Source organism: Homarus americanus, unplaced genomic scaffold (assembly GCF_018991925.1).
Source record: "Homarus americanus isolate GMGI-L3 unplaced genomic scaffold, GMGI_Hamer_2.0 scaffold16712, whole genome shotgun sequence".
In the NCBI taxonomy this organism is placed as follows: Eukaryota; Metazoa; Arthropoda; class Malacostraca; order Decapoda; family Nephropidae; genus Homarus; species Homarus americanus.
The window spans coordinates 5,006,315-5,020,388 of NW_024757794.1; the positions used below are offsets into that span (position 1 = coordinate 5,006,315).

The window sequence follows — 14,074 nt, forward strand, 5'->3', positions numbered from 1 at the left end:
GGAAGAAGGTTGAAAAATAATTGAAATAGGAGCCTAAAATACTATTGAATTGTTAGTAGGTAGTAGGCAGCTACCAAACAGGGAGGTTCCGCCTGGGAAGATATTGGAAGCATAATGTATTGTCCAGTGGTGCCATATGGCATCACAAAAATTGTGAGCAAGTCCCAGGTTGCTGATCTGACTTTCAGCCTCATTTATACACATTTGCAGGGTCTCATTTGTTTCTCTTACTATTGACAACACAACATACATATATTGTTTCTCACTTTTGATCTTTTTTAATTTTTTATTTATGGTTATTACTATTATTATTATTATTATTATTATTCGTATTATTATTAACATAATTTCATTATTTTTTATTATAAATTTGATGTACTATGAATTATTATTATAATTTATTATTATTATTATTATTATTATTATTATTATTATTATTATTATTATTATTATCACAGTATTACATTTTTGCCCCCCAGGCCCCAATGTGGGTCAGTGACCTGTACCCGGTTAGGCTAATCCCCGTAAAAAAAGGGGGGGGGGGCACTTGGCAGGTGTATGTTGGATGCAACTTATATGAATTATGCATCTTCAGTTTATTTGAACATACAATACTCTACTTATATACTGTACTATAAAAATAAATATTTAATTAGATAATTAAAAGTTCGAGAACATTCAATATCAAGTATGCTTATAACTTGTCATGTAACCATAGGCGTGTTTCTTAAAGTCTATATGGAATTGAACTAAAGTTGGTAGGAAGAAGAGGGAACCTTAAAGTTGGTTGAAAATGAGCAGAATGTTTAGTTTATCAGCTTATCAGGCATTATGAAAACGTTTGATATACTTTTTCTCTAATACAGTACACAAAACCGAACCCAAAAGATGGTTTAATGTTAAATATGTGAAAAATGGCACCCTACTGCATGACGTAATAATTTAAAGTAAAAATAATATGAAATCTGATTTATCAGCTGTTAATGAGACACCAAAGCCATAGGGTGGGAGAGGGTATGTCCCTCCTCTCAGAATAGAGAAATTGTGGAAGTACTGTACAGTATTGTGCAGTATTCAGAAACATGTTCCGGTGACATTTTGAGCAAATAACTAAGTAATGAAAATGTCTCATTTAAAGAAACACCATCAAGGCAAGTTGAGCATCTGAAGTGGAAGAAGACATAATAGTTCCAGACCTCCAGTCCATTCATACATAACTGCATATAATTTTTTCTGATACTGCTACAAGAGACTACTTGACTTTTGTAGTGCAATATTCAACTTTGCATGCCCTCACTGAACAAATAACAACCCTACGCGCAGTCAAATACTCTGATCTAGTAGGTCTGTTTGCTGCCTGCGCTATTTTCAGCACTTCTACGATCTCTAAGAAGAAAACTTATTTGAGTCATACCAAGGGGGGTCATCTCATACTGTAATTTTCTTAGTGACCTTTGGACAATAGCAGTCTGAAATGGACTGGAAGACATCATTATGTAATTTAACTATCTCCTTAGAGGACAAACCAAAGGAGTCGACTTAGTTCAATGAATGATCAACTTCTTGGTCAATCAAGTTATGGTCAGTGTTTCTATAATTCCTGAAGGTACAGTACAGTAATTGTTTTACTGCAAGAAGGGGGTCTTGAGACATTAAACCTAAAGTAACCAAAGCATGGTCAGATTGCTGAATGAATCAGGTCAAATGCAATATCTAATGCACGATCACAGTCAGAAGAAAAACTAGGTCTAGTGTGTATCCAGAAAGATGTGCTGGACACGATACATGATTGACCAAATTGTTTAGATCGAGAATATCCAAGAACTCAGCGCAAAAATGTTTCAGATATGGGTTATTAACCCAATAAATGAAGTAGCTACAGATCAACCATTGCCCCTTCTTTCCTGACTAAGTCTCAAGAAACAAGCCAAAGTCATCCATGAACTCCCTATCTGTACCTGGGAGACCAGGACGATAAACAACAGCAATTCTAATAACTTGGCGATGAAGATATATTAATGTCTATAAATTCAAAGGAGGAAAAAACAGTCACCACTAATCAGTCTAATGTTGAGGAGGGCCACAGAATAAATCAGCGCCACTCTGTCACCTGGAGCTCCCGCAGCAGGTCTGAGAATATGAAAAAAAAGTGTATTTTTGGAGGAGCACTACCAAATAATGTTGATGTCTGATTCATACAACCACGTTAGTTACACAGAGAATATCCAAGCTGAACTCCCTCAGAAACTCATTAATGTGACACATTTTGTTTCTGATTGCACGGATATTAAACAGACCTACTTTTAATAGGTTCAAGGAGGGCACTATGCATATTTTGAACAAATAAAGTTGGTGTTTTCAATAACTTTTTTCATTGAGAAGTCATCATAGGGCAATCTTTACTTGATACAAAAGCAAGAGCGGAACAATTTGCACAGCAAGGTGAGGTCTTGTGTGACTATGTCCAAGACTCAAGACTGCCCCCACAGAAGGCAAAAACTGGAGAACCAGGCTTCCTAAGAGAGCCTGAAACAATGTGTACAAATTTTTGATATTGGTAGTATTGAGTGACCCAAAACCTACAATAAGCTTTGCATCTGTCCAGTCCAACATAAACATATACTTAAAACTTGTCTTTGGAATTTTGTACTTCAGGTGACATCTTCATGACTGCTAGTTTATTATCTCCTTTTATCTTTGTGAAAACAAGATATAACTGGGAGCCTTAAGTGCCACCCTGCTCTTTTTTTACTCCTTCAGTTCCTTTTTAACAATGTGAATGATTGAGGAGACTCAAGAGAGGCCATTCCCAGAGCATTAATCCTGTCCTTCAGTGCTGCTTAGGCCATTCCCAGAGCATTAATCCTGTCCTTCAGTGCTTTCAGCCTCCCAGTCACACCCTGCTCAAAATTCTCCATAGCCTTTGTTATAAGTAACAACTACCTTAATAGCTATTTTAGCTTCCAGATTTGATTTGGCCGTGCTCAGGATATCATTCACTTCGTCTTCACAACCTGCACAGAACCATCAGAAGCCGGGTTTCTTCTTCTTCATAAATTTGTAATCCTTCTCATCAAGGTCACCATAAGCAGTGTGGTACCAGGCACTTTAATACCAACTCCTTAGAGCCTGAGTTGTCTTGGTCACTGTCTTCCTGCATTCATGATATTCCTGTTTGCGCGATATCATGGAAGCACAAAAAAAATTAAACAGCAAAAGAAAACAAGAAAATGCAAACAAACTACCTGGGAAACCCCAGGCAGCAATATTAAAAAACACCACCAATGAGATGAAGATAGTTGAAAGAGACACAGGTCAGAAGAAAAAAAAAAGAAAAAACTACACCCTCCCCGTTGGTTCCACTTGAACAGAAACAAAGTACTGTACAGTATACTAATGGTGCGCACCACGAGAAGGTGGGGATAGACTACATAACCTCCTAAGAATAAGGGTAGGGTTGGTTGCCAGATAAACTTTTCCCAATAACATTAACAGATAGTCAAGCTTTGCTCAACAACATACCTCGGATAAACCTCACTGGTTACCGGTACATACTGCCACTGCGCACAGGATATCAAGAATTATGTCCCTGTGTACCTCTTTTTTTATATATGGGGATAAGTCCACCTGGGCACAAGTCACTGACCCACATCGGGGCCTGTGGGGAAAAAAAATAAAAATAATAATAAATAAATAAATGGAATAAACAAACCAAATCAAGAGTGAGAAACAGTACTGTACCTGTATATGTTATGTTGTCGAAATAAGAGAAGCAATTGAGACCCTGAAATTGTGTATAAAAAAGGCAGAAAGTCAGTCAAATCAGCAACATGGGAATTGGTCAAAATTTTTTTGATGCCATATGGCAGCAGGGTCTACCATTAGACAACACACTATGTTTCCAATATCTTCCCAGACGGTAGTACCTCCGTGTTTGATAGCTGCCTACTACCTACTAACTGCAACAACACTAAGGCATTAAGCCCCTCTTACCTATTGTGCTACTTAGGACTGTCTTAACATGTTTGAGGGAAGAGTTTACCATCTCTGTTTGTAAATTGCTTTATGTTAATCAAACTGAGATTGGATACCAGTGTGGTTGGCACAGGTTTTCCTAGCTCACCATCCCAGTGTCCTGGCCAAAGATGCACCTCTTGACTAAATGAAGATGGTGTAGACAGATCTGGTGTATATGAATGTTTGCTTGAATTTGTATTTTTTCAGGATGAAATAAAGAAGTTTGTTGCTCCAAACAATCATCAATGATATCACCAAGCAGGTTAATTTTGTTGCCAGCAATCAGTTAATGAGAACATGAGGTTGTGTGTAGTGTCCACACATACTTCTATTGTTTCCACCCAGCAGTGATGGAAGACCAAATGAGCCTAAAGGTTTAATTTAGTTCAGCAGGGGTGGTGTAAGTCACATAGGACAGCAAATGTAATGAGTAATACCCACTTACAGTGTAAGTAGCAAGATTTTTGTTATTGTTGGCTGGGTAGTCGAGAGCAGACCATCAGAGATAGGCACAGGTGTTATTAAAATATGTAAAATGAGTATATTATGATGCTCACACAAACCTTTCATCCAAAGGAACCTCCAAAAGGCAAAAATCCATATACAGTACCCCTGTACTGTACAGTGTGATAATAGCATGAGATTTGTGTATACAGTACAGTACCAATTTTCACTGCTAAAATACATAAATGATTGTGTTGATAAATTCTTGAGTACTATACATAAAACTATGGCTTACATGATTTTACAGTCACATAGATCACGTTACCAGTGAAAGAATTTGGCCACCACAATGTGGCCATGGGAAAGGAAGTGAGCATCAAGAAAGCTTGAAAATAGTTTCCGGCATACTGTATTTGAGTCAAGAATTGATACACATCATGGGCTATTATTACAGTACCTGCATTGTAATCTCATTCAGTCTCATACTGTCAATTGATTGTAACATTCATACAGTACAGTACTCCTACATAATGTGTCTCCTTATAGATGTTTCACTCCTACAAACTTATACGTAGTTTGTATGATACAATATTGGTATCTTCCACAAGGATTGCTTTCTCAGGAGTGTTTTTAGTCAGAAAAATCAGGAAATGTGGGAGAAAATGAATAATGAGCAGGAGATCAGAAGAGTTTAAAGAAAACAATTAAAATGCATTAGATCTACAAACACAGCTGTCTTACAACCCCTAAGGATGACTTAAAATTTCAAAGAAAATTAAGAAATTTTGAAACATGCACAATATTGTCGGTTCAACCAATTCCCTGTATATCACCATTTTTTGCCTCCTTTCATACATTTCTTAATGCACATACATATTTCCTTTAGCTACTGTGCTTGACATCTAAATTCACTCGTTACTAATTTCATTTGCAGGCACATTCACTCTCCAATACTGTACAGGTATCTGGAACACCTCATTCTCACTATGTTCTCTCTAATCAAGCTTGCATTTATTTTTCTATTATTTACTTCTTTTCACCATTTTACTTTTATTCATCTGGAGCAACTTAATGCTTTTCCTGACACACTTCCAACATTACATAAATATTACATTTAGCATGTATACTACGCATTTTGCACTTACTTTACCAACTACAAATAAATGTAAAGCAATTTAATTATTGGCCTGACCAATGCATAAGGGAACCCACAGTATTCTAATAAATTCCCAAATGAAGGCTTAAACTTAGCTCAGCAGGGTAGATCCAGTGAACTACCAATGCTTAAGAATAGCCCAAATAACTGCTTTCGAAATATTAATGCTGATCAGACTGGAATCTCGTCCAAAGTAATCAGAATGATAAAGGGCACGTGGGTTGATCCATAGTAATACATTTTTAGGTCAGGTGAAATAAAACCATGACTATCAAATTCATAATTCATAAGTTTATAAAATGATCAACAAGAGTCTACAACCACTTCAAAGAAACAGCAAACAAAGTTCTTCCACACATGTATCAAAGATCTCTTCTTAACTATGACAATTACAGTAGAACTTCTTTGGAATAACAAACTCCTAATTACTTTTCATAATTGGAAAGAATCTTAATGCTCCACAAGAAAACATGTATTCTAACAATGACCTTACACAGTAAGATATCACTGGCAGTTGTAAGATACAAATTACAAAATATATATAACTAGTGCTGAGGTACAAACTTTACTCAACACTTGATCAGCATGGCAGTGGTACATGTTGACTATTCTGCTCCTGCTGGCACTTCCTCATCATGCTTCAGCCTGTTTGTTACAAATGCACACAAATACCTAACATAATACTCTGAGCAGGTTTTAATATACCATCAGTTTCCAGACTTATATAACATACTATAATACCTGTACTCTACCTTTGTGGTACAAAAAAATCACAGGAATGGGAAAAATAAAAGGCTGATGATCCTAACTAAATAATTTCAAGAACTATCTGATTGTCTTTTAGCAAACAGTATTTGTAATATGAAAAATTACCTCAATAAAACTGTGAACGAGAAAAAACAAGGCAAAAGAAAAACTATTGAAGACACAGGCAATTTTGCCTTTAGAATTAATAAAACTTTTCCATGTAAAACCATCAATGATTGATGTTAGTGGAATTGATAAATTATCTAAATAAATTTCAGGATTCTGTATTAAAATAAATATATATTAACCTCTGATAAACTTATTTTCACCCTTAAAATAAAGACTGATACGGACCTTTGGTTGTGGTTTCAGCACTATAATATTAATACTGTGTAATCCACAACACTTGTTTAACAATGTAAATGTAGACCACAGAAAGAAATATTAATCCTCAATTATAGTTTCATATAATTATTATCATCACCTGGATCAATACATTCTTTAAAGTTCACATATTCCACAGATAAATCCCCTATCCATTAAATAAATCAAGTGTGTGTGTGTGTGTATAGTGACCTGTACACAATATCAAAATTCAACTTAAGAGGTTTTACACAATCATAATAAAAAACTATCCCTTTGATTTAATGTAAATAACTTGTAAAAACTAAAAGAGTTTTCTATATTTTGGTCTACTTAAAAGATTATGGGTAACATTGTCATTAAGATTAACCTTAGGTAAATATGCAAGTGACACCTATTATATCACAAGCAATAGTGGGGAAATACTTGTAACTTTCAGACAAGGAGTTTACAAAATCCAGCAACCAGTGATTAGAATATAATCGTTCAATTTTGCTTAACGGTGCACAGTGAATATCATAATTTCTAAAGTAGCAAATACACAATAAAAAAAATAGAAAAACAACTTAAATAAATACAAGTGTTAAAAAAAACAGAAGGGAAAGACCACACTCCAAACTTCTTCACAACCGATGGTACTTGTTACTGCACTGAAAAGCTGATGGAATACAGTTTATTGCTGTTTTTTAACAATGATGATTACCTTTTTCACAAACAAAGCCAAATTTAGAAAATTATCACATAATTTTTAAGGTATCTGACCTGTAAATATAAAAGCGCAGCTTGCTGAATGAAAAATTATATTCCAATAATACCTTTATGTTAAGGAGTATAGTGAACACTCTTTAAAATCAAACATAGCCAGAAATTTTTATTAGGTTATATTAACACAAAATACGAAAAGAAATCTTCAATGCAAATTTAAGATACTGTACTGAAAAACAATAGATTAATTATGGACAAACGGACGGAAGATCAATATGAAGATGCTTCGCACAATTTGCTGGCATCTTATGAAGGAAACAAGTAGGAAAAGTAAAAATGTAAACCCAGAAATAAGATCAAGAACTGTACTCAACTTTCAAGCAGTGTTTCAATAGTACTCAAGAAGGAAAAATTAAAGGATCCAACGAGAAAATAATTACCCTGATCGTTTGGTATAAAAATACCATTAAACAATAAACCTGCAGGACAAGTACAATTCAAACATAATCAGTTAAATGAAAGTTTTCCACAATGAATATCACTTCTCTATGATCTGTAATTCACATAAAATAAATCCACGACACTACTGTACTACTATTAATAAAATAAACAAAGGAACTTACTCTTGTGAAAAACTCATGAACTGTATGTGCTAAACTTTTTCATAAACTAGTTAATGTCTTTTACTCAAAAGATGATCAATATTATCGACACCAAATGAATGAAGCTCAAAAATCACAGCAGGCTTGATGAAGGGACCTCATAAATGCAGTGCTCATACTCTCAATACAGCATGGGACTTCTGCGTACTCTTTGTGTTCTTTAGAATTGTAATACCTGTACAGGGTATTCAAATAACTTCACCCATTCATTATATATTATTAAAGCTTCATTCTTGGCGTAATCTATATTATTTGCAAGCTAGAAGTTGATATAACCCTGAAAAAAGTACAAAATCTAGCAGGTCCAAAATCTTTTCAATCTATTCTACAACAACCATAGACAATATCAGTAGCATGTAAAGATGTAGCACTTGTATGAGACTTTTGCTAAATATCATCTATGGAAAATATATTTAAGGATAACAATGGATAGATTTGACCACATTACAATATGATCTGACACCCTGCAAAGTATACATTTTTGGAGAAATCCATATTGATTTTAAATTATAATGGCTGGCACCTGTGGCACTATTTGAAGAGAGTGACATGTTGGTTAAGGCATAATGAGGCCACAAGTCTCACCATTTCTTTCAGCACAAAAACAAATAATTCACTATAAATCAAACTGAATTATTATGGTGCATTTGTTGGGTCAATATTTAAGAATCACCATTGCCTGGACTATCCTTGGGTGGTCTAGTCAGTCTCTTAGCTCCTCTATTTGCTGGGCCCTTAGGTTTGGCAAACTTGGGGCGATGTAGGTTACGTTTTGGGTGAATTTCATCTAACAGATATTCCTCTGTTAATTCAGTGCCCTCACCAATTTCAAGCTGGGGAAAAATTAAACATTATCTTACTGAAACTAATTTGTTACAGCAATCAGTACAATGATACAGGGTACTGATAAATACAGAATACCTTGCCTAAAGTAGACTGAATAAAAAATATATGAAGTACAGTACTGTATATATTTCCTACTTTGCAGTTAAACACAGAAATCAAGATTCAATTGCCATGTTAGAAATCAACTGTTTAGAGACAGGTGGAAAAATATACAAGGGTACTATGACCCCCCCATCTCCTGGCCCTTTTCAGTTCCTGGAATAAATGCTTATGAAGTCATTACCGCCACATGTTCGTTTCAATTCACAACTCCTTCTTTCATGCTGTCAATCACTCCTGTTGTAATTTTAAAGCTTTATCTAATATTCAAACTGCTTATTGACATTTTATTTTGTATGAAGATTTAACAAATTTCATAATTACACCTTTGTAACTATAAAGCTGATAACTTTAGAAACTACTGTAATTCAATTCTCTATTACAGTACAGGGTATATGTATTTTTTCTGAACCCTTTGGACTAATTCTTACTTGTTTCACACAAAGAACTACTCTTCCGCTTGGCTCACTTCTTACAAGAAACATATAAATATGATTCTGCAAAAATTAAGTAGTGTAATAAATTTCATTGATCTTTAAGAGCTTCACAACTGCCCTGCTTGTCACCACATGTTAGGAGATGCTCAGTGGATGTGGCAGAGCAAAATTTTTGTCTTATCTTTGTAATTTTCTGTGCGTTCCAATCATTTGTACATTTCTTTCTTATGCCAATGAACTTTAAAAGTTACATTTGGTCTTTGACTCATAATTTTTTGAAGAAATAATGAATTCTCATACATATAATTATTTAAAAGCATATTAAAAAAAAAAACCATATTTAATTACTGTATTTTTTGGTGTGAAAAAAAAAATGGTACTGTAGTCCTACCTCAAATAGAATGCATTTTACAGCCTCAAGTATAAAAAAGATTAATAAATAAAATTACAGATTGTTAGGTGCACTCCCACCTCCAGCAGTTGTTGGGCGCCTGATGGCAGTAGTTAAGCAATGTTTCAAAACATTTTAAGAACATTTTGTAAATCTTTTGTCTACAACAGAGCAAATGTTACACATACTTCCAAAGTTTTTCACTGATTATTTGTAAATAAAGTTACTTTGTTGATAAAAAATTTTTTTGGAGCATAAATAGAAAACTGTAAGTCTGTGAAGTTTCATGTACAGTATCCGAGAAAATTTTCTGACAAAAACACAATTGAGTGAAGGTATTAATATACTGTACTGTACTTCTGAAACAAAACAATCCTCATTTATGACTTCAATAATATATTAAAAATTAAATGGCTATAACTGTTCCCATAAACCTCACATTGTTGAAAATTCTGTTAAACAAAGATGCATTAGTTGATGGCACAGATGTAATGCATGCACCTCATACCACTCTGTCCTGGCCCAGAACAGATGTGAGGAAGGTGTTATCCATTATGATCCAACCAAACATCACAGGTTTCCTCTGGATACTCCAGCTTCCTCCTGTGCTAACACTGGACATTAAGGTCATAACAAAGAACAGACCCATTGCCCAAATGGCTAGTAAGCTTATTAAGTAGTGAAATGATATATAAAAATTAATCAAAATTAGCTGCATTCATAAACTTATTACACTCTCATTCCAGAGCAGTATTTACCATAGTGCAGCTGGACCAAGGCCCCCACAAACTATGAAAAGGAAATTTTTTAAAACAGTAATAATAATCATAAACAGTACCAAAACGAGGGAAACAAAGTTATTTTCACGGATTACTTTTTTTATCTGACTCCATCGTCCGTGTCCCAAAAGTGTCCACATGCCACACAGTCTTGGTGTGTATTGCTGACTTGAGTCAGTGTAGACTAAAAAATTTTGAAATAAATCACAATAACTCTTCAAGGATGCTAACCTTGTACATATGATAGCAATATCCAATGGCTGAAATATTTCATTCACTCTAATGTAGGATGTGAATTAATGATAATTTTTAAATTTGGTAATACGTACACATAAGTAAGTGAAATTGGTAACTGCCGCAACTTAACTGTCAGTTTTTTCACTGTTAGCTACATCAGGGATTCGAGCTGATGTACTTTCTGTAAACTGTGTGGTAAAATTTGTACAGCATGTTTAATACAGGTATATACTGTAGGTATGTACTATTGTAGTAGATATTATTTTCAAATATCTTAATACCTATAGGGTCCCCACATTTGAATTGCACCAAGGCCCCCACAGGTCTAAATGCAGCCCAGTCTCATTCTTTCACCCTCTCCACACACACAAAGAACACCATTTCCTGCCTGGTCGAGGATAATAAAATAGAGGAACACAGGTTAGTTAAATGGCTTGAGATTTGTCAAGCCTAATGATAAGATATAAATAAAACTGAGTTTCACCTGAAGCTAGAAAAAAAAACTGTAAATCTCATCAAACTTTAAAATGAAGTGAAGAGAGGAGGAGGAAGGAGGAGGGAGGGAGGGAGGAGGGGGGGGTTAAGAGATTATTTTTCTAAGCTGAAATTTTAGTGTCACTGGTTGTGACACTTCTATTCACAACTGATATACAGTGGTCCCTCGATTAAAGAACACAATTGGTTCCACAGAGTCGTTCGTTAACCCCAAAATTTTGTTTACCGAATCTATTATTTCAATGGGATATTGGGTAATTGGTTCCAACTCACAGAAAAAGTATATACATGCAAAGCGCTGTATACCGGAAATAGAATTAACAAAACATTAAATATAAACTAAATACAGTACTGTACTGTACAGTATACTGTACAATAATAAATAAAAAACAATAGAATACTGTATTTTAACTTACTTTGAGGTGTGTATGTCGTATTCCCGGCAAGTTTTGTTTACATGTCAAACAGCTGATTGTAGAGGCAGTCGATGATGACATGCCATATTCTTTACAGAGTGCATTGGTTCTAATGCCTTCTTCGTGTTTCATAATAATTTCTGTATATTACCAATATGTGAACTAAATTTCAGAATGACCAATAATTTTAATGTAAAAATGCAAAAATATTCAAGAGACCAACAAACTTGATGTTCACTCCACTGTAAACAAAGTTAAACTGAGAAGCGTTGGTGGGTGATTCAATCAACTGATGGGTGCACAAAAACTGTTCCCTGTACTGTCTATATTATCAATATGTTAACTAAATTTTAGAATGACTAATAATTTTAAAATAATAATGCAAAAATATTAAAGAGCACAACTTTCTTGATATTTACTCCACTGGAAACGAATGTAAACATAGAACCAATTACTGTATTGGCAGACTAGCTGATCAGCTGATGCGCACAACAAAACGTGTTTCTTGTAAGGATTTCGATAATCAAAGTTTTGTTCATTAATCGAACTGAAAATCATTATGGGAGCTAATTCGTTAACCAAGGGACCACTGTACAATATATTCATTAAAAAACTGTCTTTTATGCACGATCCATTTTTACCATTCTTACACTTTGGCACCACAAGAGAAACCTAGAAGAGATTACATGTAAAATCATGATTAAACAATGGATTGATAGTCAAAGAGAATAACCAGAGGATTTATTCTCTTGCTATCAGTAACACTTTAATCCCCTAAACTTGGATTATGTATAAAAACAAATACTCTACCTTTTTTGAGATGGCTAAATTAAGGCCATTTTCTAGGAGGTGTGTTATGGGGTTTTTACTGCTGGAGTACAACATTCTTTCTTTGATGGGGCAGGCATATCCTGGCATGGAATATATAAATACTGCAAAGTGTAAAAATTAGTATATTAGTAGAATGTTCTGGCATCTTAATCTACATGCAAATAACTCTGCTAAAATTATTTTTAAGTTACTACCAGTTGCATGTGAAAAAAGTCAATTCTGAGGCCTTGAATTACTCTGATTGATTAAACCAATAGAATGTCATGAAACATTCCCAACAATAAACAGAAATTTAATTCCACCCAGGTACAATAATTTCTTTATTTGTCCCCTGAACTTTAAGAGAGTAAAATTTCAGTCATACCCTGTACAGTACAGTACAGTACTATTATGAAAAAGAATTTCTGTTAAACCAACAAATGTTTCTTAAACTCTGCAGAACACACATAAACAGAATATCGGGTAAGTCTTAGTATATTTAGCAGGACTTCTGATTTGCAAAAATCTAAAGAGAAGTACTAATTTTCAACTCCTTCCAAGAATCAAACGGCCATTTGACATAAATGACAGAAAACAGCATAATGTTAAAAACACTCACACACACTATGGAAGAAGTCTCCCTCATAGTTATGATCATATCGATACAAGTGGTAACGTGCTTCTGAGTCAGGGATGTGACCAGGTAAACCAGTTACAGCTAGAGTTCTTTGTGTACCAGCCAGCTGAACCTCCTCAGCTGATGTGTCTGCACAAGAAAAAATACTGTATACTTACTGTTATGGTGTTGTGTCTATACTGTACAGTATATCTTAAAATAATACTAAACCAATGAAAATATGCAATAAGGATACTGTCTTGCTAAAATTTCAAATATATTTTCAACTGAAGGCAATGTTTTACTAAGCTTCTGAGGTAAAAATTATGACAGTCACTGATAAGGCTATTTGACTTTCCTGTTGTAACAAGTATGCAATGTCCTTAATTTATTTAGATATAACATGTGTACAGTACTTCTAATTGATTCACATGCAATCATGTTCAGGTATTGTATATTATTGCTGCCACCTATCCAAAGCCAAAGAGCAATGTCTCTACACTTATTGAGAAATTTCTGATGTTGCTTTATCATACACACAACCATATCCTCAAACACCTGTTCTATACATGAGTAAAAAAAAAAGAAAAAAAAAGTGGATTACCAAAGCAAGAAAGAAGAAACAAAGACGTATAACATTTAAATATGGAGAAAAAAGTTACCTCTGAAGGATAATGTAGAATGTGGAAGTAAACATCAAGCAACAAAATGATCTACATGCACATAAGACCACAGAAAAGAGCTATCAAGGGATGAAGGTATGGATGATGTGGTGAGTAAGATGGTGAAGCTTCAATGTTAAATGATAACTGAAACAATAATGCGAAATGTAAAGTGGGTATGTAAAAAAAAAA

General features: G+C 34.4%; 1 protein-coding gene across 2 annotated transcripts in view; it reads right to left on the bottom strand.

The window, feature by feature from the left end:
- Positions 1-5,893: 5,893 nt before the first annotated feature.
- The window catches only part of LOC121857642 (twinfilin-1-like), a 32,037-nt gene continuing 23,856 nt past the window's right edge, over positions 5,894-14,074 (bottom strand). For both annotated transcript variants that reach the window (XM_042353703.1, XM_042353702.1), the window contains exons 7-9: positions 13,224-13,370; positions 12,605-12,726; positions 5,894-8,927 (exon numbers count right to left, since the gene is read on the bottom strand). In XM_042353703.1, coding sequence (XP_042209637.1) covers positions 8,757-8,927; positions 12,605-12,726; positions 13,224-13,370 — 440 coding nt within the window. In that variant the 3' untranslated portion in view covers positions 5,894-8,756. The remainder of the gene's footprint in view (positions 8,928-12,604; positions 12,727-13,223; positions 13,371-14,074) is intronic.